Raw genomic sequence first — 27,403 nt, forward strand, 5'->3', positions numbered from 1 at the left:
GGGACCTCCATGAGGATTTGCTTCCCCAGCTGCTCCAGGATCACAGGAAGGCATAAATCTGGAGCATGGTCCCCTTAAAAGCAAGAGTCGCCACTTAACCAGGACAAGAAGAACTTGATTCAAGCCAGGCTCATTCTCTGCTTTGACTCTGCCTCCCCAAGAGGAACACTCCTAACTCACAGCCCCTGCAGCAGCAGATCCTACAGCCCGCTGGAGCCGGCCCACCTATATCTGGAGTCAGGAAGTTGGAGTCAGAGGCCACTTACGTCGAACTCAGGGAGGGTGATGGTGGATCTAAGCAGGGCCGTGCTGCTCCTAATGACCCTGGCTCTCTCTCATGACACCCTGGACAGGATCCAGTAGTTAATGTGCTGCGGGGAAAGGAGGCAGCTCAGGATCAATGGGCAGGTGAATGTGTTGTGCTAATGAGCCCCTCCCCATTCCCAGGGGGCTGAGACGAGGGCTGATTCTCTGGGGTCCTCCTGTTTCTCTAGGAACGAGCCTGTGACTCTTCTCTGAGGACAATCTTCTGGATCTCACAGGAGGGGTTCAGACTCTCACTCCCCAAGCCAGCCAGGCAGCCCATGGTTAGTGCTCAACAGAACCAGGCAGGGCTCTGGCTTGAAGTCCCAGCTCCTTCCTCTGTCCTTCAAGGAGGAAGGGCCTGACACTGCATTGCACCGAGTGCCCTGACCAAGGACGGCGCACTGAGGGCCCAGCTCGGAGGACAGACTGGAAAAGGGATCTAAGAGTTAAGGGAGAATTGCCCCCACCCCTCTCATGGGGCTCACCTCCAAGATGTAGTGGAGCCTGTTGGTGTCTGGGGACTCTGCCAGCGGGTTCCCCAGCATGGCATCCAGGAGGTCTGGCAAGACCCTATGCAGAAACTGCAAAGCAAGGGAGAGTCATGGGTCAGAGTTAGGGAAACTGGGGCTACATCTGCCACAGGATGGGAAGAGGGGGTCTCTGGGAAGCACTGGTGAGACCCCCAAACACATATCCTGGCCTCTCTCATTCACATCCCGCTGCAGGCAATTAGCAAGATTTGTGGCAGGATGACAGCTGGCTCTTCAACCAGGATTTAGCATGATCTACCTGGACTTGGGTGGTGTTCTTCTCTGTGCCCAGGGTGAAGACTGCATGCAGGGCAGCTCGAAGGAGGTGGGTCTCCAGCTTTGGCTCAAGGGCAGGTGTCATGGTGTTGTCAAGAGAGAGGAGCCAGTATTAGACTGTGCAGTGCAGGGGTGGGACTGGCACCAACACGGACGTGAAACTGCAGGGAAAAAGGCAGAGGCTGGCAAGAATGGAAACTGAGGAACCGAGCCAGGGACTGATAAGGCCAAAGTCTACCAGACAGACAGTGGCAGGGCAGGAATGGCGCCTGTTCCCTGGACCCTGCTGCCCCTCCTGTATCTGATCCTGGGAGTCAGCCTCTCCCCAATGCCATTGCAATGTTACTGGAGGGAAAAGATCAGAGCAGCCAGGAGAGAGAGAGTGAACCTTTCTGCCACCTCTGCCAGAGGAGGCACCCCAGGGAGGTGACCTGGGAGTGGGAGGGGCAGTGACTCCCAGTCATGGGCCTGAGCAGCACCAGGGTTAGGGGAACCGGGCAAGAGGGTCTCAGTACCTGAGGTTGCCCACAGAAGTCAGGGAGTTGGCCAGGACTGCGCTGGGTGGAGAGCCATCTGGAAGCTCGTCAATGAGGTCCTGTGAGACGCAAAGGAGAGTGTTAGATTTGGGCCTCACTGACACTTCCCAATGAGGAGATTACACAGCCAGCACCCCACACAGCCAGCAGGATCCCCCCACCTGCCTCCCACTCCTCCGATTCCTGCCCACTATTTCTCCTGTCTCTTCTGCCAAGCTTCAGCCCCAGCAATCCCTGCCCACAGCTGCCCCTCCAGCACCAGCCATCCCCCAACCATTGGCCCGCAGAGACCCCCTGCCCCTCCCATGTCTCTGTCCACCCTCCAGCTGCCGGGCGCCCTGTCTCGCTCACCACAATCCTCTCCACCACAGCCGCCTTCCAGCAGTGCGGCTCCAGTGTGTCCTGCCCTCTCTGCTGTGCAGCGAGACACGCGGGGTGGATGGCGTGCAGGAACAGGAACTGCTGGGCCTCATCCTGCGCCCACCAGGAGTGGGGTTAGGGGAGAGAGAGCCAGTTAGCCAGGGACCTCCCTGCTCCAGCCACACCAGCTGCAGGACTTAGGCCTGAATGGGGGATAGTGGGGACCCGCCCATTGTCCAAATCCCCCACGACTCCTACACAAGCAGGGTCAGGAACTGGGACAGTGCCTGTGGGGGAGGAGATCCTGGCTGGTGTGTGACAAACACCCCTATCTTGGGGGTCCTAGATCATGGAGGAAAAAGGTCCCCATTAGGGGTGGTGGCTCATGAGGGCCAAGACCCTCTGCAGGGGGTTGGGATGCTGGGAAGGAGCAGGACAATCTCGGTTCTAGCACAGCTGGGGGACGTTTGTACCTTTTCTCAGCCCTGGAGCTGCTCTCGGGTGTTTTTGAGAGCAGCCTCCTCGGTGACCACGTCCACCCTTTCCTCCTCCTCATCATCCTCTGAGTCCCTGGCGGTCCCTGCACCAGGGAGAGAAGGGGACAGGGTGACTCCTGCTGCCACTCAGGGTAAAGACAGGGGCATGGTGGGGCAATGTGCCCCCTTCCCACCTAGGGCAGATCGGGCCCCACACTCCCCCCTCTCAGGGATGCCTTCAGCCCCCAACTCCTTCAGGAGCCCATAGCAAAGGGACCCCCCCACGCTGTCCTGGACTCCCTGGGAGGTGCCTCCCTGCCCCCCACCGCATGGAGCACCAAGGACCAAAGTGGCAGCATCTAGTGTCAGTGGGGTTCACGTGGCTCAGGCCAGACACCTGGGCTGGGGATCCACCCCCACAGCACTGGTCGAGGGCCTGGGCACAGGGTCTTCACAGGTCCCTCCTCACCCCTCCCTGAGCCCAGCCTGGCTCCTCACCTGGAACAAAGCAGAAGCGTCCATCAGCCTCGCTGCTGCCCGAGTCCCAGGTGCTGCTGCTGTCCCATGGGGAGCAGGCCGAGCTGCTGGTTCTGGGACAGGGATCCTCCACCTCCTGCCCTGGGAAGGCTGGAAGGTCCTCAGGGACCGGGCAGGGCGATGCCTCCTGCTGGAAATCAGGGCTGGGCTCCTGGGGCCGCTGCTGCCCACACAACAAGCCCCAGAGCCACCCTGCCCGGTTCCGCTCCTGGGCTGGGTCCTGCCTGCCCAGCCGCATCCTGGCTCAGCTCCATTTTGGCCTGGCCACTGCCTCTCCTACCTCGGCGCCTGCGCCAGGAGCGGGTTTCCCCTGCCAGAAGGCTGGGCACTTCCACCTCCTGGCCCGGCTTGGGGCTCCTTCCCCACCAGCGGGGACGGAGGGGCCGCTCTGCTCCTGGGGAAGATGGCAGCTGCTTCCCTCAGGCTCTGGGGCCACCTGCAGAGCCTTCTTCCTGAACCTCCTCAGGAGCCTGGCCTTCCTGGAACCAAGCGGGGAGTAGGCGTGAGTCTGGGGTCAAGCCAGCCTCTCACAAACCAGCCTTTTTGGTCCCTCCCCATCCCTGCCCCAGCCAGAGCAGCTCCTACTCCCCCCACAGGGGTGCAGGGAGTGCAAGATACACACACTGGCAGGAGTTCATTGCATGATCTGCTCCCAATGTTCCCCCTCATCATCCCTGGTGCTGCAATAACACGGGAGTCTCCTCCTTTTCGAGCACTGGGGTCAGTCACAAAGACCATCAGTCACTTTGGACAAGCAGCTCCCTCCTGCCATCCCAGGTCACACTTCTCCCCCCTCCCACCCGCCCCACAGGCTAGAGAAGGAACAGAACTCAGGAGTCCGGACTTCTCCTGGGAAACCATTCCCCACTTCTAAGTCCCCAGGCATATCAAGGTCAGGACCCCCTCATTTCCCATTGATTTCCATGCTCAGCAACTCACAGGGTCTGGCCCAGCTCAGAGACTCTCAGCCTAGGGAACAGTCTCCCACAAGGGAAGGGCTGGGAGCCCCACTGCTGATCCCTGCCAGACCCACTAGATACACTCTCTCTGTTGGACAGCCAAACATGGAGAAGGGCTCTTGGAGTATGGGCTTTCAACAAGCTCTGCACCCACATTCGGGGCAGCTCTACCCATTTTGCCACCCCAAGCAGTCGCCGCCAAATTGCCGCCACCGCAAGAGCGGCGGAGCTGCCACCAAAGTGCTGCAGCACCCGGAAGAGCAGCGAAACTGCCGCCGAAAAGCCGCCGCAGTGGGAAAAGCGGCGGGGCTGCCGCCGAATTGCTGCCACGAGACACAGATTGCCGCCCCGTTTTGAATGGTGCCCCAAGCAGCTGCTTGGAAAGCTGGTGCCTGGAGCCGGCCCTGCCCACATTACACTAATTGCATCTAGACCACATTTCCCTCGTTTGCTTGTGAGAATGTCCTATGGGACTGTGTCAAAAGCCTTAGTAACACCAAGACAGATCACTTCTACTGTTTACCCACCTCCACCAGGCCCGTAACCCTGCCAAAGAAGGAAACAGGATTGGTTTGGAATGATTTGTTCTTGACAAATCCATGCTCGCTAGTCCTAAGAACCAAATTATCCTGTAGGTGCTGACAAACTGATTGTTTAATAACATATTCCAGTATCTTTCCAGCTATGGAAGTGAGGCTAGCTAGTCGTTAAGTCCCAGGGTTCTCTTTGTTCCCCTTTCAAAGATAGGTCCTGTCTTGTTAATGGATGGGAAGATGTTCTTTTTCAGGGATCTCAGACGAGAACTGGGGCACAGCACCTGGTGTGTTAAGGCCACAAAAATGGAGGCAGGAACCTCTTCTCTCCTGCTGGCAAAGAACCCCAGGTACCTAAAGGACAGGGATTCACATCCCTGAATGGGCTTTAAACAAGGCAATGGTTACAAAATTTGGCCCCGAACATTTCTTGTTTCCACACACTAGACATTTTAGCAAACTTTAGCATTCCTTGGTGCTAAACACCGTGAAACTCCCCTCTCTCCTTCACAGAGGGCTTTAATGCCCCTTCTCTCACTCAGGCTCACGACTGCCCAGAGTTAGAGAATTGTCCCTGTTCCCATTGAACAGATGGGGAGGAGCCTGAGGTACAGAGAAGGGAAGTGACCTACCCAAGGGCCTACACAGCAAGGCGGTGGCAGAGCCAGAAAGAGAAGCCACCAGTCCTGACTCCTGTTCTAATGGACAACAACTCCCCCACCCCACCCCCTGAGGCAGGGATAGAGCGCAGGAATCGAGATGGTGGGGAAATTTCACTGAAACCACTTCTGTCAGAAAATCCCATTCAGACTACACCAGTTTGTTTCTTGAAATCATAACAAGTGGGATGAAAGTTCTTTGAAAAAATATTTTGTTGCAAAACAAAAGCACCTCCTGTTTCTCACAATGTGTTAAATTGTCTCATTGCACACAAAGAAGAGACACTTAGATCTCGAAAATTAGATGAGATGCTTCAGTCTGAGCTAAGTAGTGAATAGTAGTGTCTTAGGTCGCACAGCCAGTCAGCGGCAGAGTTGGGAATAGGACCCAAGAGCCCTGATTTTCAAACTAACCATCGGATCTCAAATTTCATACATTGAATGACCTGAATAAAGTGCTCTCCAATGAGCTCCAGACCAACAACACTACACAGGAATTATTCAGCAAGTATTTTAGGAGAACTGGAATGTTAGAGAGAATCATGAACTGCTCAGAGACAATTAAGGCAGAGAAGCAGCAAAATTCATCAAACATATGACTGGTTATGACTTATTTACTTGGTCTTAAAAGAGAACAACAAGGACCTGAGTCTCCTCCCTGTCAATAACCCCCTGCTCAGGCAATCAGGGTAGAGACTGAGGACGGGAGGCTGAGGGTTCTCACCAGACAGCCCAAAGGATGGCCCAGGTCACTGGTGGGGATCACTGCCCGAGCACTATTTCAGCCCCACATTTGTGGGGGGACCTCTCACAATGGGAGCTGCAGAGCATTCGCCCATGACACATACACACCGATCCCCCTACACCTCCTGGTGTTGGGAGGGGAACAGGAGAAAGGACAAAAGAAGCAAGAGAAGAAGAGAAAGGAGGGAGGGATGGAGGAGAAGGTGAAACCAAAAGGACAAACCCTAATGTCCCCAGTGATTCAAAGGGACAAAATTCTGCCTCCTTAAACTCGTGTTTTCCACGCCTAGAATTCAACTATCACCAGATGGATCAGACTGAGCAGGTTTCAAACTTTGAGAAGGCTCTTACCTTCTAAACAGGGACGTCTGTTTTCTAGTCAAATCAGTAAAAGGAAAGGAGAAAACTCAAAAGAGGTTCCTCCTCCGCTCACATACGTGAACCCTAATACTCTCTCAGTCCTCAAAGAGAGACCTCGAGAAGAAGACTTGCTGAAGCAAAGCCACACAGGTCTGTGGGGTTTCCCTGACCCCTCGCCCCTGTCCTGCCTGGCTGATGTCAGCATCTCTCTGTGAGGTCACCACCTCCTCACCACCTTGAACCAATAGTCTGAGGTCCTGCAAAAGGCCTTTGTGATGTCACTGCCATACCGCTCCCTTGCTGTGCTAATGTCCTGCCACTGGCCAGGCACTTTGGAGGTTTGAGCTACTTCCTGTGGATCACCCCACTCAAGGAGTGTTCATTCTCGGAAGCAAGCCGGCTAGACCGTAAAACATCAGACGCTGCTCCCAATGCTCCACTCAGTTTTTCAGAAATGAGGAGACTTTGTGGCCAGAAGAGACCATTAGAGCATCTAATCTGACCCCCTGCGTATCACAGGCCTCCTGTATGACACAATAGCTACTTGTTGGGCAAACACATTCCAGAAAGGATCTAGTCTTCATTAAATGACATCAAGAGATGGAGAATCCACCACTTTCCTTGGTACCTTGTTCCTGTGGTGAATCATCCTCGCTGTTGAATATTTGTGCCTTATTTGTAATATGAATTTGTCTCTTTTCACCGTCCAGCCATTGGTTCTTGTTATGCCTTTCTCTGCTAGATTAAAGAGCCCTTTAATAACCAATAGCTTCTCTCTATTAAGGCACTTCAACACTTCAATGAAGTCCCCTTTCAATCTCCTTTTGATAAGCTGACCAGGTTGAGCTCTTTCAGTAGCTCACGAGAAGGCGTTTTTCTCCAGCCCGCAGAACATTTTGGTGGCTCTTTGCTGCCCCAGCTCCAATATCACAACATCTTTTTCAAATGAGGACACCAAAGCTGGAGGCAGTATTCCAATGTCAGTCTCACTGATGCCGTGTCACCTCCCGTGACGTTACTGACATAATCTGTAACTCTATAGATCACTGTTGCGACCACTGTTATACATTTGCAGCGACTATTGTATAAAGGTTGTCGTGTAAGGGGTCTGAGAGATTATGATTGGCTGAAACCTTGAAAACATGAAACCAGTGCACCCTAACAGCTCAGAAACCTAAAGCAAGTAAAAACCTCCAACTTCCCTTTTTTTAGAACAGTCTCATGAGTTTTAACCATTTGGGGCTGGCAAACTGTTTAGCTAACATGTACTCCTCAGGCAGGTTAGTCACAGCACAGCTCAGGTTCACCAGCAGGAGAGAGAGGCACAATAACTCCTATTCACTTTGGGGTTTGATAGTGAGCCGAAATGTCAGGTAACCAGACTCAACTGATTTACTGATTGGAAATGAAGTCAGTAGAATTGTGACTTTAACCACGGTTCCATCCAGAACGTTGAACAGCTGTATCCCATCTGGTCTCCAACCAGGGGTGCCTTTTACACTGCTTAGCTGTGAAAGCAACCACTCCTGGTTTGCTCTCTCAGCCTCCAGCATGTAAATTACTCCCAGCAACACTGTATGGGGCCTATAGCCAGTGACTCCTGAATTACACTGCAGAGCAACACCAGCCAAATCCTAGTTCCAGACCTTCCCCCCAAAATCTAACACATGGTCCTGTCCAGCCTTGTTCTGGACAATACAAGCTCATATAAACTCCATCATTTTATTAACAGAAAATGATAGGCACAAATCCTGGTCTCAAATGAAGTTTCTCAAACCCTTCAATCCAAACACACTGTTTTAGATGAAACAACAAAACAAGTTTATTAGCTACAGAAAACAGATTATAAGTGATTACAAGTAATGAGGCATAAAAGTCAGGATTAGTTATAAAATAAAAGGTAAAACACAACTAATATCTAAAGTTAGCTAAATGGATTCAAAACAAAAGTCTCTCTCACCACCTATTGTATTAGTTTTATTGGCGGGAATCCTTTCAGCTTGGGACCCTCCTCAAGTGAGGTGTTACTTTCTTTGTCTTTCAGGTGTCATTGATGCCATGAGCAGAGAGAAAGAGAAGACTATTCGGGGGCACCTCTTCCCCTTTCTTATAGTTCATTCTCTTATGAAAGAACCATCCCCAGCCAAGTTTTAGGAGACATACGGTCTGTCTAGACAGAAATCTTAAGCTGTTCCTTTGTTAAAATGCAGATTTCTCACTCACACCCTTTCCCCTAGCCAAATAACAGCCACTTTACCAGGTAAAAGTCCATTCGATTCAGCTAATATTTGGCTGAGGGGTCAGTCTGCCTTTTTGTCTCTGAGGAACTGGTCTGTGGGTTTTCTCTAGAACTACGACATGTCTAAGTAACATCATACAGTAGAATCATATAACTTTACATAGAATGTTGCCTCCCATATTTTCACAAGACAACAATGTTCAGCACATTATGAGTTTTCTAATAATACTTCAAAAGGCATACTTTGTACAAAATTGATCATTAACCTGAGGAGGGGTGAACATAGAGGTACAGACTGTCACAGGTTTCAGAGTAGCAGCCGTGTTAGTCTGTATCCGCAAAAAGAAAAGGAGTACTTGTGGCACCTTAGAGACTAACCAATTTATTTGAGCATAAGCTTTCGTGAGCTACAGCTCACTTCACTGGATGCATGCAGTGGAAAATACAGTGCAGAGATTTTATATACACAGAGAACATGAAACAGTGGGTGTTAGCATACACACTGTAAAGAGAGTGATAAGGTAAGGTGAGCTATTACCAGCAGGAGAGAGAAAAAAAACACCGTTTGTAGTGATAATCAAGGTGGGCCATTTCCAGCAGTTGACAAGAACGTATAAGGAACAGTAGGGGGAAAAAATAAACATGGGGAAATAGTTTTACTTTGTGTAATGACACATCCACTCCCAGTCTTTATTCAAGCCTAATTTAATGGTGTCCAGTTTGCAAATTAATTCCAATTCAGCAGTCTCTCGTTAGAGTCTGTTTTTGAAGTTTTTTTGTTGAAGAATTGCGACTTTTAGGTCTGTAATCGAGTGACCAGAGAGACTGAAGTGTTCTCCGACTGGTTTTTGAATGTTATAATTCCTGATATCGGATGTGTGTCCATTTATTCTTTTACTGTCACAGTAATACAAAAAGGTAAGTATGTACTCACTCTGGAGAAATGTTTTGCAGCAGATACCTCTTCACTCTGTTCTAAACTATGAGCTCAGTTTTGCTCATATTTGTATTCTCCTCATTTAGAAGACAGAAAATTCCAGATTCCGCAGACCTTACACATCTTTTCTTATCTAATTATGCACACAACAGTTTAGCTGGTAGTAAACCACAGCACACAAGTAGCATAAAACCATAGAAATATTTGCACCAACTGTACCTAGCACACAGTTCATATTTAGCAAACCTTAACAGAGCATACATTTTGCGTCTGACAGATGTCGCATATACAATGAACAAAGGTTAGAACAAATTGAACTACTAGTAAATTTGTACAATAAAGCTTAGCATGAGCACAGAGTTTTCTGGATGATTTTAACTCATTCAGAGTTCTTACACCCCCATTTCTTCAGTAGAAATAATGGTTAAAAGGAGACTACAACTGAGCTGAACTGCAGCTGGCATAACCAGCTCCAGAAAGAAAGGCAGGATGGCTGCTTCTCCCCAACATCATCTCCCAAGAGTGACTGGAACATAAAGTCAGCACTGCAGGGAAGATTGCAGATCTTCACTTACACACACGGCAGTGCAGCCATTTCAGACTCATATTTCTCTTGTATTATTTTACTCCCTCCAGGAATGACGAGACAACAGTGACAAAGTCCCATCTCATCATCGCCCTCTGACAGAGAAGAATGGCCACAAATTACCCCAGCTTAAGGAATGTGGAGACAATGGCCCAGTACTGCTGCTCAGTTTGAACTGTGGATGTTGCTGGGACTAATATCTCTCCCTCTCTATTTAGGAATCTCTCTCCTGAAACAATGCTCTCTGGGCTCCCTGTTCCCATGCAGGATCCCACCTCTGTCCCTGCCCCATGACCCCTAGATGTTTCATACCCATGTCACACTCTGGGCTGGGACTGCAACTCCACGAGTTGTTTACAGAAAACACAGACAACAAGCAGCAAACCTGACTCCCAGCCTGCAAAGCAGAGCAAAGTTGCCCAGAGAGATTTTCCTGCACTCCTTGCCACTTGGTGTCAAGGCTGAGATCCAAGTACCTGTCAAGGCTTGTCTACACTACCACGCAGGGTTGATCTAAGATACCGCAACTTCAACTATGTGAATAGCGTAGCTGAAGTTGACACCGCGGTAACTCTCATCAACTGCACTTGCGCTCCTCGTTCTGGTGGTGTACTGGTGTCGACCTCCTCTGGATCGATTGCTGCTCGCTGACATAGCGGGTAGTGTAGACAAGCCCTAAGTGCAACAGCTCCCACTAGTGTTCAAGACACCAAGCTATCATTCAAGACGCTCTAACCCAATGGGAGAGAGCTTGCCTGTCAGCAGAACACCTCCACCTCTATGACAGGCGATGGCTATGTTGGCAGGGAAACTCTCCCATCAACATAGCTCAGTTTACACCAGTGCTTAGGATAGTATATTTTACATCACGCAGGGATGTGGATGAGTGTTCTGGTAAGTGATAAGCTCTAGTGTAGACAAGCCTTAGGTGGCATTACAGTGCCACTAACTCATCCAGGAACACAAATTTGAGTTATTAAAAAAAAAGCCATTATAATAGGAAGTAACTGACATCTCTCATCCCTGCCCTTGCCTTTTTTTTGGTGGATGACTTCTGATGGCACAATGAATCAGATGATGGGTAAGTGATGTAGTCAACCCTGATCATGACAGCAGCATCCATAGATGTCAAGCATTTGCACGTACCATCAAGATGATAAAGAAGGCAGGCCATAACCAAACGGCACGCTATTTGTTTATCCGGAAACTCCGATCTCCAACCTTCCAGTCCTAGCTGGTATTGCTTGCCAGGCAATTAGGTGTGAAGACAGGGCCCTCGCTGCATTATGCATGAAGCCAACTACTAAGACAGCTTGATTCATAATTTTCTCTCAAAGCCAAATCAAAACAACCTTCCTTTTGATTCAGTACTATGAGGGGCACGCAGGGGATGTCACAGCCTTTCATTAACTATGGAGACGAAAGCTCCTTTTCAGTCTTTGCCAGAATCTTTACCCATTATTCCTTTTTCCAAACACAAAAATCCCAGAAGAAATAAAACAATTACTTCAATTTGTGGAGCCTGAGAGGATGGGAGCCGCAGTGAACAAACGGCTTGGGAGAAACCACGGCCTCCAAAGTGCAGTCTTGGCTCCAGTCATCTCTCTTAGCTGCAGCCCATAATGCCCACAATGGAATGTTTCAGTACCTCTTGGCTTAAATGCTCCCATCTCCAGGACCATACAAATTATTTTAACAAACCCAGCACCTAAACTCATGTCTGCTTACTGAAGAGGTGGGAACATTTCAGAGTGGGAGCAAGTTGTCTTTCTTTTACAGGCTTTGAGAACAGGGTGAAGTGAGAGATTGAAGAGGTTCCCTCCATCAAACACAAGGGTCAGGCATCTCTATTCTGAGTGGGTGCTCTGGTGTTTAGTAAGATATGATGAGCGAGCAAAGCGCTTCCCACACTGAGTGCAGGAATATGGTCGTTCTCCTGGGTGGGTTCTCTGATGCTGAGTAAGAGATGATGAGCGAGCAAAGTGCTTCCCACACTGAATGCAGGAATATGGTCGCTCTCCTGAATGGATTTTCAGATGTTCAGTGAGAGATGATGAGTGAGCAAAGCGCTTCCCACACTGCGTGCAGGGATAGGGTCGCTCTCCTGAATGGATTCTCAGGTGGTTGGTGAGGCCAGACAATTGGGTGAAACTTTTCCCGCACTCAGTGCAACAATAGGGTTTCTCTCCAGTGTGGATTCTCTGGTGGCTCTTGAGATGATGTATATAGACAAAGCCTTTTCCACAGTCAGTGCAGCGATGGAGTTTCCCAGTGTGGACTCCCTGGTGTCTAGAGAGACTGTCTGGATGACGGAATATTTTCCCACACTCAGCACAGCGATGGAGTCTCCCCATATTGTGGGTTTCCTGGTGTCTCCTGAGACTTTGAAGGAGACTGAATTTTTTCCCACACTCAGCACAGCAATAGGGCTGTTCCCCAGTGTGGATCCTCTGATGTCTGATCAGATGTTCTCGTAGACAAAATTTTTTCCCACACTCATGGCACAAGAACGGTCTCTCTTCGCTGTGGATTTTCAGGTGTCTAGTAAGACTTGATATAACTTTGAAGCCTTTCCCACATTGGTTACAGCGATGGGGTCTCTTTTCTGAGTGGATTGCCTGATGATTACGAAATGTTGATGAATCCATAAATCGCTTTCCACACTCAGCGCAGGCATAGGGTCTCTCTCCTGAGTGGACTCTCTTGTGGATGTTAAGTGCTGATATATGGAAGAATCTTTTTCCACATTCAGCACAGCAATAGGGTCTCTCTCCTGTATGTATTCTCTGGTGGGCAGTGAGATATGATAACTTGTGGAATATCTTCCCACATTCAGAACAGGGATGATCTCTCTTCTTTCTGTGAGCTTTCCCATGTGCTCTGAACTCCTTCTTTCTCCTAAAGCTCTCCCCGCACTCGCTACAGTGATACAGTTCCTGTCTCCTATGAACCATCCAGTGGTGGCTTATCAGATCTCTTTGCACCTTGAATTCTTCTCTGCACACACGACAGGTAAATAGGCTCTTTCTGGGCTCAGCTTTAACCTCTGCAAGAGGCTTTAGATATGGCCTGGATCTCCTCTGATGGCCTCTTGAGGTTGCTGGCTTGTTCCTGATCAGATTTTTCCGCTGCCTTTGGAGCCTGCACTGCCTCTTGTGGGGTCTCCCCCGCTCAGATTTCTTGGAATGCTTCTTCCCCGATGTCCCTGGGAAAGGCCTGAGTGGCTCCAGGTTGCCACGCCCTTCCTCAGGAGTCTGCCCCTCAGCCCTGCTCAGGTTCCTCGCCCCTGCTTGGTGGGGAAGAGAATCCAAATGTTATTTCTTGTGCTGCTCACAAAGGGAACCACTAATATTCCCAGCAGGGGGATGTGCCTGAGAAAGTGCCACACCCCTCCCCTCAGAACAGGGCTGACCCTTGGCACTTCAGTGTAAGAGGCCAAACTTCCAGGGGCCCCAGCACTGGGAAAGGAGGAGAAGGTCAGTGTCCCATAGGCCCTGATAACAGTCCTCCAAGTCAACGTGAAAATCAGCCCCCCCCCAATTCTCTACCTACTCTGAGGCCCATCTCACTGGGGAGAACAGCATCACTACACACCAGCACTGACACCCCTCTCCCGAGGGACACACACGGAACACTCACACTGTGATGGGATCCCAATGGCTCCATGTTCTTTGGAAAATGGGGGAGGGGGAAGAGACTGGGGGAATCTGTGTAAGGGGAGAGATGGTGTTCCTAGAGGGATGTCAGGGTGAGGAGCTGTAGCACTTCTCATGTTTGGGCTTCAATCCCTGTTGTAATGCTCTGTGAGGGGAGAGTTTGCAGCTGATGGACGATTCCTGAAATGAGCTCTCTGGCTCCCACTAGTTCAAAGGGCAGAGCTGCTTCCCTACCTGTTCTAGGGGAAGAGCTTTGTGTGAGGAAGAAGCCCAAGGAGCTTTCAATTGCTGACCAGTCCCAGGTCTCTTCTGTATCTGGAAAACCTGCACCAAGACAAAAGGTCTTTGGTTGACAGCACATAGACCGAATTAATATCACTGAGGGAAGCCCTTTCCCCTGCACTGTAAATTACTCATTTATGGTCACTTGGACAGTGGGTTCCACAATGCACAAGAAGGGAAGCTATTTGGGACTTGACAGTTTCTTTGTACTGTGGTAGCATAACTGAGATCTTGGTTCCATAGCACCAGGTGCTGCACAAAATTACAGAGAGATCGCCCTGATGTTGTAGAGCTTATATACTAAATACAGAAAGGGTGGGAGAGAACCTGAGTCAAAGGAATAACTTGCTATTTTAATAACTGGGCCCACAAATTTACCCTAATTGGCACTTTAATTGTAAAAACTGTGAGAAAGTTTATAAAGTGTTACAATATCCTGTGAGAATAAATGTTGATGGGAAAAGGTGCAAAATGTAAACAAGATGACAGAATTAGTCCAAATATAAAAGGCCTATAATGCAATTCAAGTACAGTGTTAAAATGATGGTGGTAAACAAGAGAAGTGTGGAACTGGATATTAACGAACCAAAATGACTGAGTTAGAATTTAGGCCTAACACAGAAAAACAGTGAGGGGCTGGGCTATTTTGCCCATTACTTCTTTTTGGTGTTTCTCAAAAGAAAACACTTTCGGGGGAAAATAAAGGAGCGAGACTGAATGCAACCCTTGCTGACTGAAAAAACAGCAACAGCAAGAGCATGCCAACAATTGCTGCAGTGAGCGATACCATCATGATGCCACCCTGATCCTCTTTTGCGACCCCAGATCTTCTTCATCCTAATCCTAAAAGATGTCTTAACAAGACTGCACCAGAGAAAGGGATCTGGAGGATATTGCCATGGTTACCAGTTCTGGCTAACTCCCCAAAATCACCTGGAATGTGAGATTTTGTCCCCATCCCTCTTGGCCCTCATGAATTCTTTCCATTCCCCTCCATATTTCTTCTCTTTCTTATTCTTCTCCCTTTGTCTTCTAGAAAATAAGAGTCTGGCTTAGCTGGCCAAAACTGTCATAGTTTGCAACCTTGCTGTAAGCCCATTATCAAAGAGGCAGCCAAACGCATTGTCCACAACAGACTAACGCTCGACAGGTTTGCCAGGCAGGTCTCCAATTGGCTGATCAGACCGTGTGCCGTGCCTGTGTTTCTCCAGCCATGAAGTGGCAAGTAAGAGTAAACCCAAGCCAGAAGCCACATGTTCTATCCATGCTGTTCTTTTCTCTTCAGTCTTGAGTGGGTTTATCTTCTTTTGTCTCCCAGGAAACAAGATCGGATTTTTATGATATCAACATCAGCTCCAGCACATTTCAACAAGCTGTTTCTCTTTTCCCCAAAAGGACAGTTACTACCATCTTTAATACCATCAAAAAGACTTTCAAACAGAGGCCTTTTGTCTGAAGAATTTCTCCGGGTAAAGGGAAAGGAAACAAGGGACATTGTCAAAATAAAAGTTCTTAGGTCATACCTGACATTTCAAATGCCTTAACTCTTTTTCCTTCTTTTTCTGTATCTTTAATAAAATAATAGAAAGAATTTTTCATGGTGTTCTCCACGGTACTACGCAGGCATCTGTCTCTGTATTCCAAACCCCAAACCTTATTTAACACTCTTTAACGTTAGCCATAACAGTGTCATATTAACACCTTTGTCTCTCTGGGCCCATGTAGTCTATATGAATTAATACAACATTGTCCAAGGTCTGCCAGCAGCTCAGTGGCAGAATGAGGAATAGAATCCAGGTCTCCTCACTCCCACAACATGATGTTGCCTCCCAACCAGTCCTGGAGAGTAATAATGAAATCCCTTATTAATGTCAATTCAGAGCCCAAAAAAGCAATGGAACAATGTTGGGTCCTTACAAAACTGGGCCTGAACTCGGAAGGGAGATTCCCAAGTGCTGCTCGGCCAGCGATTCAGAAAGCCAGGGAAGGATTACAAACACTTTGGTGGACAGGATTAGATTTCTAAAGGATGTTGACAAACTGGAGAATTGGTCTGAAATCTACCAGGTGAAATTGAAGAAACAAGTTCAAAATAGTTCACCTAGGAAGGAAAAATGAAATGCACAATAGAAAATGGGGAATAACTGGCTTGGCAGCAGTACATCAGAAAACAATGTGGTGATTACAATGGATCATGAATTGAATGAGAGCTGAAAATGTCATACTGTTCTAAAAAAGCCTTACAACATTAGACTAAAAATTGTCATTCCCGGATGTATTGTCACTTTGGCCAAAATGTATCAGGATTCCAGCTGCCTTTAAGCTATCATTTGTTCCCTGCACAACACTTTAACTCTTTCCTCACCTGGGCGGGTGCCACTCAGGACGTCCTCATCTTCATCTTCTGTGGGACCCTGGACACAAAGCTCTTCCCCTCGCTCTATGCTGGAGATCACCACTGGCTTGGGGGTTTGGATTCCTGTTTAGAGAAAAGCATCACCCCTAAGAACTTCTAAGAACATTGTGCAGCTCCATATGCAATGTTTGTGCCAATTAGGCTATGAGCTAATTGTGAAGGCTAATAGGCAATTGTTTTCCATGGAAACATGAACTGCAGCTTATGGTCAAAACTCCTGGTGCCCAGCAGTGGCGGGATATTGAGCTGCAAACAACCTGGCACCTGTGGAAAGGGGAGCTGGAGAGGAAAGCGGTGTCTGAAGGGATTGGGTGGAACACATGTGGCAAAAGCTGGATATTTCTCCTTGTCCTAGGAAAGTTACTCTAATATGGCCCAGCACCCCTCTCCCTCCTGTGGATACGTTTACATAGGAATTAAACACCTCTGCCTGGCCTGGATCAGATGACTTGGGCTTGAGGGGCTTGGTCTGTGGGACTGCAAAATTGCTGAGTGAATATTTGGAGGGAGGGTCCAAGACAGGGCCGTTCCTACCTATACGCAAAGTACGCAGCTGCGTAGGGCACCCGGAAATTTGGGGCACCAAATCTGCAGGTGCCCTATGCAGCTGCATGCTGTTCCAGCCCCTGCTCTGCTTCTTCCCCCACCCATGCTCTGCCCCAAGCCGGCCTCTTCCTCCCTGCTCCACCCCAGCCCCATCCCCACTCCACCCTTTCCCCATGGCCCCCGCCCATGCTCCACTCCGCCCCGCCTCTTCCCACCCCAGCTCTGTCCCCACTCCAACCCTTCCCCAAAGCCCCCACCCCTGCTCTGCCCCAGTCCCTCCCCCACTCCACCCCTTCACCAAAGCCCCCGCCCCTGCTCCACACCCACTGCGCGCCCACTCCCCTGAGGACTGCAACAAGGAAGCACCGACCGGCGGCGGGAAGGGCAGCAACCTGGCCCCAGCCACGCCACTGGTGAGTGCTGGGGGGCAGTTCCCCCCGTCCCCCAAGATAACACCCCCCCCCCATGGAGGCCTGGGGCCAGCCTCCCCACGCCCCTGCGGAGGCCTGGGGCCCCAAACGCACACCCTGCGTAGGGGGGGCTGCGTAGGACCCTAGAATGGCTAGTGATGGCCCTGGTCCCAGAGCCCAAGTTCCAACCCAAGTATGAACATATACACTGCAATTTTTAGCCCTCCAGCCTGAGTCCCACGTCCTGAGTCAACTGACCCAGACAAACCACGGCCGTGGTGTTGGTCTTGTATACCAGCTTAGATGAACCCAGTCTGTCTTTCACCTTAACTGTGGTGTTGGTGGCCTTTCATCCTGTAGCCTGCAGAACACACGGCCCTTTTCTGCTTATGTGCTCAGTCTAGGGAACTACAAGAGACAGAATTCTCTTGCCTTAAACTGTGGAGCCCGAGTGACCATGCGTGGAAGGATCTTCTCTTGAAGATATGCAGTGTAGTTGTTGACCTATCAGTCCCAGGATATTAGAGAGACCAGGTGGGTGAGGTAATACCTTTTACTGGACCAACTTCTCTCTCTCACCAACAGAAGCTTTCCTTTCCCAGACCTGAAGAAGAGCTCTGTGTGACTCAAAAGCTTCTCACACTCACCAACGTAAGTTGGACCAATAAAAGATATTACCTCACACACCTGGTCTCCCCAGAAACTGGCTGCTCTGATAAAGTAAACATGCCTCTGTCCATCCATACCCATGCACCTCTCCATCAAACCCAATCGACACCATTCCACCCACCACTCACACCAATGGTCCATCTCAGTTATTGTGTCTCTGTGCAGCACCCAGTGCTCTGGGGCCCTGATCTTACAGACACAGCTCCTCACCTAACGAGACCAGAGTCTGGTAATTTTCCCACATAACGTGTTTGTAAAGTTGTCTTTGCTCCTCGCCCAGCAGCGCCCACTCCGCTGGGGAGAAATACATGGCCACATCCTCAAACGTCAGCGACATCTGAAAGGACAAACAACCCAACTCAGCATGGCAAAGTTTACACACTGGTAGAGGAATAGCTGTTGCAGGTGAGGCAGACGTACAGTGGTCCATGGAACTGGGAGGGCCCTGGGAGGTATGAAAGTTTGTACCATTGCTATGGGTGCAAGTTTGTCGCATTGTACAAAAAGTAATGGCCGGTGTTCTCTGTGTCTGTGACTCCCCACACAGTGGTGGCTCCAAGAGCTGGGCCTGGCCCCCTGCTGTGGGTGTTGTATCCAGTCACAAAGAGTTGCACCACTGCTGAGGCGTCTTTCTCCGGACCCTCTGTCGTGATGGAGCAGGCAGGCCAAACGTCAGTCAGTGCACCAGGTCACAGCCCCACTTACATTTAGTCTGCACACCTGACCCTCTGTCACCAGGCTGGGGGGCTGGGCAGACCAAACCTGAGTAGCACTGCGGCCCCTCCAGCCATGATGCAATGCAATTTATTTTCCACTTTTTCCCATCAAACAGGAGCAGCCCAGGCTGGTAGCACTGGAGGTCCCGGGCTGAATCCCCAGCACGCTGCCCGATGGGGCGCTCACAGAAGGAACCTTCCCCCCGCGGTACCCACGGACTCAGCGCAGCCTCCCCCCGCGCTCCCATCGCCGGTGTGTGCAGCGGCCCCAGCCCGGCGCCGAGCCCGGTGTCCCGAGCGGGCCGGTCCCAGCCCCCACGGCACAGGCCGGAGGAACCGACCGAACGGATCCGCCCCCCAGCCCCGGCCGGTGCCTGCTCTGCGGGGAGGGGTCAGAACCCGGCAGCCCCCGCAGCCCCTCCCCGGGGAAGGGTCCCGCCTGCCCCCGTCAGCGAGCGGGGGCGGCTCGGTCGGGCTCTCGCTGGCTGGGGCGCAAACCTGCCGGGCTCCGCTGCACAGACCGGCCCCCGAGGGGTGGCTCCGGTCCCAGGCGCGGTTCGGCTCCAGCCCCAGCAGCCTCCTCCCCAGGCAGCGATTCGCAGCCTCTGCTGCCGCTTCCCTCCCTCCGCGGCCGCCTCTGGCTGCGCCTCCCCGCGCCCCGCTCACCGCCCCGCGCGCCGGGGCTGCAGCCTGCAGAGGGGGCTCGCTCCCGCACGCGCCGCTCGGGCCGCGCTCGGCCCCCGGGTCTCTGCGGCGGGCACGAGACGGTCCCTCCCTTCGCCCGCCCCCTCGCGCAGTCATTCCTGGGCCTGTCTAGGCTGTGGAGGACCCCGAGCTCTGTGGATTTAACCCTTAATCATCTCGGTCGGGGAAGCGAGTTGCCCGGGGAGCCACTAGGGGAGACGGGGTGAAATCGGTTCCCTGTGGGTTGGTGGCTCCCATCCCTTGTGCAAAGGCGGGTATCGCACCAATGTTATAGTGGGGGGGTGGACACCCTGTTTAGGATGGAAACCACTTCAACCCTGGGGTGCTGCCACACCTGCACTCCCAGCACCCTGAGTTCCAGGCCCCCGGTGCAAAGAACATTTCTTGGTAATTCATCAGGGTGAGAGACGCCTTTTCAAACATTTCACCAGAATAAATATGGATTGAGATTCATAACAGTGTCTATCAGTAAATCTATATATTATTTAATAATTGTTCAGATCTGGAACTGGGATGTGAGTGACTGTAAGTAATAAAATACTTTTGGGGGCATTGTAACTTGTGCCATTAAGATAACAGAAGACAATTTCCAGAAGTGAAATTCTGTGTCTGGGCTACGCTCTGCCAAATATCATACCCGAGTTTCTAGTCTGTATCTATTTGACAGTAGTCATACCACATGTATGAAAAAAAAAAATCAAACAAAAGCAATAGTCAACCAAATTATGGCAGATCCAGATGTAATGTTTTCACATAGTTTATATGGACAACAGTTACAATTTAAGAAGTCTGTAGGACTAGCCCTGCTTCCTTCTTAGCCAAATTAAGAACAAGAAAAGGGCTCAATTTATCAGAACTTATTTCATAGTTGTATAAATATCTAAAATGTTATAATTTGTGTCATGTCTTTTGCATGGTGCACAACAAAAATTATTTGAAGAAACTATCAGACACAACCGGCATCCCAAAAACATGTTTATTATTTATATATAAACATACAAGACCTAGCTGAGTGCACACTGTGGTCAGACTGATTTTCAGATGGCTTCTAAAATACAGGTCACAGTAAGTACCATCAGAGGGCTCACAAACAACTTAAAGGGATATTACAACCCTATTCCCACACACACTACAACTAGTTAAACCAGGCTTTAATGTTGCTGTGAGAGTTGCACAGTAGTAGTGTGGCTTGGTACACTTTCCTTTTCAAGTTACTTGGAGAACTCTTCATCTGAGCAATAATAACTCCACTTCCTTTCCTTTTAATTTCCAGAATTCCATCACAGAAATGCCAACGCTCGGTTTGATCAAGTTTTTTTGGAAACGTACAAAATGGTTCCCAGTGTTGTATGTCATCCTAACAGTTTTGTGCCTGTAATGACAGCACCTTGGCTTTAATAAGTGCTAATGTTTATTCAAATCACTTTGATGTTCTTTACTGAACTAATCAATATTTGGAACACTATTTTTACTATTAATCTTATATCCAAGTTACATGGAAAGGAGTTAAAGAAAGGGTAGGTGAAGGATTTATCTGCCCTTGGGATATTTCTTTTTCTGAACAGTCAATGCATGTATCTGAAAAGATGCAGTACAGTACTTTAATATAAAGGATCCCCTGGGAGAATAACATGAGGGGGAAAGGAGTCCAGGAGAGCTGGCTGTATTTTAAAGAATCCTTATTGAGGTTACAGGGACAAACCATCCCGATGTATAGAAAGAATAGTAAATATGGCAGGCGACCAGCTTGGCTTAACAGTGAAATCCTTGCTGATCTTCAACACAAAAAAGAAGCTTACGAGAAGTGGAAGATTGGACAAATGACCAGGGAAGAGTATAAAAATATTGCTTGGGCATGCAAGAGTGAAATCAGGAAGGCCAAATCACACCTGGAGTTGCAGCTAGCAAGAGATGTTAAGAGTAACAAGAAGGGTTTCTTCAGGTATGTTGGCAACAAGAAGAAAGTCAAGGAAAGTGTGGGCCCCTTACTGAATGAGGGAGGCAACATAGTGACAGAGGATGTGGAAAAAGCTAATGTTCTCTACTGCACTAATCAATATTTGGAACACTATTTTTACTATTAATCTTATATCCAAGTTACATGGAAAGGAGTTAAAGAAAGGGCAGGCAAAGGATTTATCTGCCCTTGGGATATTTCTTTTTCTGAACAGTCAATGCATGTATCTGAAAAAATGCAGTACAGTACTTTAATATAACACCCCAAATGCATTTTGTTTTCTCTCAACTTACTTGCCATCATGCACAGAAATTGCTGGTGGAAATAGACGAGGGTCATATTTTAGAATTTTTCTGTGATTGGACTTAACCTCCAGTGTAATGCAAAAGATGTGTGGTTCGCCATTAATGAGATGACATTTACTCAGTTGATATATGTTGCACTTGTTAATTTTGATTCTGAAACTGTAAAATAAGCAAAAAACCTGCTAGCTATTATACCACAAATATTTTAACTAACCAATTCCTGCTTTTGTTGTTAGTGCTGAACACTAGTGACACCTGTATTTACCTATTCCTAAAGGTTTGTATTATGTGACACTGTGTTGTGCAGAAGGGAATTTTCTTCACCAATAACTGCAGATAGTTCCTGTATAATTTGGTGCTGTGTCTGCCTCTCCGTAAAAAGTTCTCCTGGTCTTTAAACTTGACACAACCAACTACTGCACCAAACATCCATGTGAAGGGGGAAAGTTGGTAAAGGTGAATGTGGAGAGGGATCAGAAAAGGGCTTCAGAAATTCATAGGTATTAAGGCCAGAAGAGACCAGTCAATCATCTATGTCATCTGCATAACACAGGCCATGACATTTCAATGTATTACCCCTCTATGGAGCTCAACAACTTGTGTTTGGCTAAAGCATCTTCCATTATGGTGTCCCCGAGACACAAATCCCATCTTGCAAATTAAAGAGCACATAAACTACAATAGCATATAGTTCAAATGATTCTAAGCAAAGCAATTCATTGCAAGTAGCCAGTTTGCAACAAATCGCTGACAACAGATCTTAAATTACTTTAAAGTTTATATATGTATACACTGGTGCCACATAGGGGTCGCACTGAGGGCCATGTGCTGCCCCCGGCCTGCTGCCTGAACTCTAGGGGCAGGGCCGGCCAGAGTACGCAGCCATGTAGCTGCGCTGCTCGGTCCACCACCAGAGCTTAGGGGCCAGACCTGGGACACCTCCCCAGTCTTGGATAAAGAAGGATGGGGCTGGGGAGTGGGGGGAGAAACACAGGATGGGGAGAGTGTGGGGGTCCCGGGCTAGGAATGGGGCGGGGATGGGTAATGTGGGGAGGTCACGTGGCCCCCCTTAGGGTGGTCCCCACTAGCTGCTGCTGTAAGTATACTTAAAACACACACACACATGTAAAGCATACACATACTAACCCTATATACTGCCCTATACACTAAACCATAATTAAAAGTATATTAAGCTTACGCTATAAATCTGTTGCTGTTTTCTTTTAAAAGTCAAATCACTGCTGTGGCTGCTGTTCAATTGCTGCTCAGTCAGCTTTGCCCGACTCCATCTTTCTTTTCTATCTCTGCCGCAGTTCTTCTTTGGCTTCTCTTGCTGGCTCACCGGCTCTTCCTGCATGCCTCTCTCCTTTTCAGACGTAGCCTCCGGACTTCGAAACTATTGCTGGCAACTGGCCTTTTACGGTTATGCTACACTGTACCTCTTTCTTTATATAGCTTCCTATTCTTAGACCTGGTCTACACTACAAGGTTAGGTCGACTTTAGCCTCATTAGGTTGATTTTATAATGAACTACACAACCAGCCCCATTCCGCCAACTTAAAGGTCTCTTACAATCGACTGCTGTACTCCTCCCTGATGAGGAGAGAAGCGCTAAAATCCACCTTCCTGGGTCGAATTTGGGGTAGTGTAGATGCAGCGCTGTGCAATTAGATGTTCTTGGCCTCCGGGAGCTATCCCAGAGTGCTCCAATGTGACCACTCTGGACAGCACTTTCAACTCTGCTTCACTAGCCAGGTACGCAGGAAAAGCCCTGGGAACTTCTGAATTTCATTTCTTGTTTGGTCAGCGTGGCGAACTCAGCAGCACAGGTGACCATGCAAGCCCAGAATCGCAAACAAGCTCCAGCATGGAGCGAACAGGAGACAATGGATCTGATTGTTGTATGGGGAGAAGAATCTGTGCAGACAGAACTCCGAACCAGCAGAAGAAATGCTGATATAGATGCCAAAATCACACCAGGCACGGTGGAGAGAGGCTACATGCACAGCGTGCCGTGTGAAAATTCAGGAGCTCAGGCAAGTGTACCAAAAGACAAAGGAGGCAAATGGTCGCTCCAGATCAGAGCCCCAGACATGCTGCTTCTATGATCAGCTGCATGCCATTCTAGGAGGAGACCCTACCAGTACCCCAACACTCTCCATGGACACCTGCAAGGTGGCATCCTCAGCCAACAGCTGCAAGGTGGCATCCTCCTGGCAACACGGAGGAGGATTTTGTGGATGAGGAGGATGAAGAGGAGGGGAATGCGCAGCAGGCAAGCAGAGAATCCGTTCTCCCTGGCAGCCAGGACCTTTTGCTCACTCTGAAGCCAATACCCTCCCAGGACCTATTGTTCCTGGACCCTGATGGCAGAGGAGTCACGTCTGGTGAGTTCACATTTGTAATGACACTACAGGAGTGAAAAGCAATTGTGTTTAATGTTTGATTTGCCCTGAACAATTGGGATGCATTCGCGGCCAGTACAGTAGAGCTAATGGAAAAGTCTGTTTACGTGCCTGGGGATGGAGCGGGAATCCTCCAGGGACATCGCCGTGAAGCTCTCCTGGAGGTACTCTGAAAGCCTTTGCAGAAGGTTTCTGGGGAGGGCTGTCTTATTCCGCCCTCCACGGTGGGACACTTTAACACGCCAAGCCAGTAGCAAGTGGTCTGGAATCATTGCAGCACAAAGCATGGCAGCGAATGGTCCTGGGTTTTGGTTGCGTTCATGCAACATTCGGTCCTTTTCTTTCTGTGTCAGCCTCAGGACAGTGATATCGCTCATGGTCACCTGACTGAAATAGGGGAAGTTTTGTAAGGGAACAGTAATCCCTTCTGTTTGCTGATTAGACCCCGGGCATGCTGGGCTGTTTGCGCTTGGCTAAAAGGGATCATCTTGGAGAACAGCCATGCTGGGGGAGGGATGTGTGTGTGGAATCCACGTCCAGTACCAGAAGTGGTGCGGCTGTGTGGGGGGCTGGGGGTGTGCAGGCTGCTGGGTATTTGTGGTGGAGGGTCTGTGCGGGGGGCTGCTGGGCATAGCAGTTCCAAGGGATGCTGGGCATAGGAAGTCGGGGGCTGTGTGACACGCCATGGGCCCACCCCCGAGGGGAAGGCGCAGGCTGGCAGCACAGGGCTGGGCGGGCCAGTGTGCGTCTGGCAACTGCCAGTTTGAATACAGTGCCCTTGCACTGGGCTGGGCAGAGTGGGGCCGGCCCCACCATGCTATGCTCCATTGCCCCTCGCTGGCCCTTGCTCTGGGGACCGACCTCCCCACGCCATGCTCCTTTGCCCCCATGGGGGCCCACAAATATGTTTGGCACCGAGCCCATAAAAGGTCAATCTGGCCTTGTCCACGCCGACAGTGCACGGGCTGTCCCTCCTTTTAAACAGCAAACACAACCGGCATTGGTTGCTATGGGAAAGGAGGGCGCTGCAGTTTGAAACCATTCCCACATGTTCTGAACGCGGAAGAAGACAACCCCATGTACCCTTTCGCTCACCATGGCTATGTGCAAACCAAATTTTGTTGCCCAGCCATGTGTGTTGTGTCACCCTGCTGGTAGGCACTCAATTTAAAAAGCAAAATGTGACCTTGTACCTAAAACACATGTGCTGTCTGCTGTGAATTGCTTGATTCACTGTGAAATCGTCTGCCTTTTGTTCTCAGAAATGAATCTTCTGTAAAGTCTACTCTCCCTCCCCACCCCCAGCCCCTGCAGCTGCAAATGTTTCCATGCTACCCACATCAACTCCAGCCTGAGGTTATCACAGATTAGAAAGCGAAAAAAATGCACTCACGATGACATGTTTTCAGAGCTCAAGCAATCCTCTTGCACTGATAGGGCACAGCTGAATGCATGGAGGCATTCGGTGGCAGAGGCTAGGAAAGAATACAGTGAGCGTGATTGTAACATGTAGGAGGAGATGCTGAGGCTAATGGGGGAGCAAACGGACATGATGAGGCGTCTGGTGGAGCTGCAGGAAAGGCAGCTAGACTACAGAGCCACACTGCATCCATTGTGTAACCGCCTGCCCTCATCGCCAAGTTCCATATCTTCCTCACCCAGACGCCCAAGAACATTGGGGCGGCGGCGGAGAGAGGGAGGGGGAGGCTCCAGGCACCCTGCCACTCAACTCCAGGGGATGGCCCAAGCAACAGAAGGCTGTCATTCAAACAGCTTTGATTTGTAGTGTGGCTACAATAAGCAATGTGGCCTTGTCCTTCCCTCCACCTCCACCCGCCCCTGTTATCAAACCCTTTGTACACCTGGGCTTCCTTTTACTAGTCAGCATTGCCAGTGATCTCAAGTTTTTTTTAATAAATAAAAAATGAATGGATTGAGAACAATAGGGACTTTATTTCCTGTGCCAGCTGTCATCGAAGTGGGGAGGGGGGATTGGTTTACAGGGAAGTACATTCACTAAAAGGGGCAGCTTTACATCAAGGACAAACACACACAACTGTCACACCCTAACCTGGTCAGTCATGAAACTGTTTTTCAAAGCCTCTCTGATGTGCAGCGCACCTCGGTGTGCTCTTCTAATTGCCCTGGTGTCTGGCTGCTCAAAATTGGCCACCAGGCAATCTGCCTCCACCTCCCACCCCGCCATAAATGTCTCCCCCTTACTCTCACAGATATTATGGAGCACACAGCAAGCAGCAATAACAGTGGGAATATTGCTTTCGCTGAGGTCTACCCTACTCAGTAAACTGCGCCAGTGCCCCTTTAAATGCCCAAAGGCACATTCTACCACCATTCTGCGCTTGCTCAGCCTATAACTGAACTCTTTACTGCTCTTTACTGCTGTCCAGGCTGCCTGTGTATGGCTTCATAAGCCATAGGAGCAAGGGGTAGGCTGGGTGCCCAAGGATAACTATTGGCATTTCAACGTCCCCAATGGTAATTTTCCCCAATAGTAATTTTCCGGTCTGGGAAGAAAGTCCCTTCTCGCAGCTTTCCGAACAGCCTAGAGTTCTGAAAGATGCAAGCGTCATACATCTTTCCTGATCATCCCATGTTGATGTCGGTGAAATGGCCCTTGTGATCTACCAGTGCTTGCAACACCATTGAGAAGTAACCCTTGAGGTTTATGTACTCTTTGGCAAGATGGTCTGGTGCCAAGATAGGGATATGCGTTCCATCTATCGCCCCATCCCAGTTAGGGAACCCCATTGCGGCAAAGCCATCCACTATGTCCTGCACATTTCCCAGAGTCACTATCCTTTTTAGCAAAAGAAAAGGAGGACTTGTGGCACCTGAGAGACTAACAAATTTATTTGAGCATAAGTTTTCATGAGCTACAGCTCACTTCATCCACTGCATGCATCTGATGAAGTGAGCTGTAGCTCACGAAAGCTTATGCTCAAATAAATTTGTTAGTCTCTCAGGTGCCACAAGTACTCTTTTTCTTTTTGCGGATACAGACTAACACGGCTGCTACTCTGAAACCTATCCTTTTTAGCAGAATGGTAATGATTGCCCTGGCTACTTGGATCACAGCAGCCCCCATGGTAGATTTGCCGACTCCAAATTGATTCCTGACTGACCGGTAGCAGTCAGGCATTGCAAGCTTCCACAGGGCTATTGACACTCGCTTTTCAATTGTCAGGGAAGGTCTCATCTTGGTATTCCTGCGCTTCAAGGTGGGGGAAAGCGACTCACAAAGTTCCATGAAAGTGACTTTAAGCATGCGAAAGTTTCG

The 27,403-nt window shown here is 49.5% G+C and overlaps 1 protein-coding gene across 5 annotated transcripts; it reads right to left on the bottom strand.

Annotated features, from left to right (window-relative positions):
• Nucleotides 1-8,076: 8,076 nt before the first annotated feature.
• On the bottom strand, nucleotides 8,077-25,617 carry LOC141988543 (uncharacterized). Of its 5 annotated transcripts, none has more exons than XM_074954348.1 (5): nucleotides 19,400-19,526; nucleotides 18,228-18,354; nucleotides 16,342-16,455; nucleotides 13,929-14,018; nucleotides 8,077-13,324 (listed from the first exon to the last, which is right to left on the bottom strand). In XM_074954348.1, exons 2-5 carry the CDS (start codon nucleotides 18,352-18,354, stop codon nucleotides 11,886-11,888), a joined length of 1,770 nt encoding a protein of 589 aa, XP_074810449.1. In that variant the 5' UTR covers nucleotides 19,400-19,526; the 3' UTR covers nucleotides 8,077-11,885. The 5 variants fall into 5 exon arrangements, with proteins under 5 accessions (XP_074810449.1, XP_074810450.1, XP_074810448.1 ...); XM_074954347.1 differs by lacking the exon at nucleotides 19,400-19,526 and adding an exon at nucleotides 25,499-25,617 and having other exon boundaries at nucleotides 8,078-13,327; XM_074954344.1 differs by having other exon boundaries at nucleotides 8,078-13,327.
• Between the last annotated feature and the right edge of the window lie 1,786 nt (nucleotides 25,618-27,403).

Source organism: Natator depressus, chromosome 6, assembly GCF_965152275.1.
Source record: "Natator depressus isolate rNatDep1 chromosome 6, rNatDep2.hap1, whole genome shotgun sequence".
Classification (NCBI taxonomy): Eukaryota; Metazoa; Chordata; order Testudines; family Cheloniidae; genus Natator; species Natator depressus.

Excerpts from the sequence above, each read along its gene's own strand:
- LOC141988543 (XM_074954347.1), bottom strand. The coding sequence starts at position 18,354 with ATGTCGCTGACGTTTGAGGATGTGGCCATGTATTTCTCCCCAGCGGAG. Across the intron at positions 16,456-18,227 it reads CCAGACTCTGGTCTCGTTAG|GAATCCAAACCCCCAAGCCA; the intron begins GTGAGGAGCTGT and ends TTCTCTAAACAG. Across the intron at positions 14,019-16,341 it reads CCTGAGTGGCACCCGCCCAG|GTTTTCCAGATACAGAAGAG; the intron begins GTGAGGAAAGAG and ends GTCTTGGTGCAG.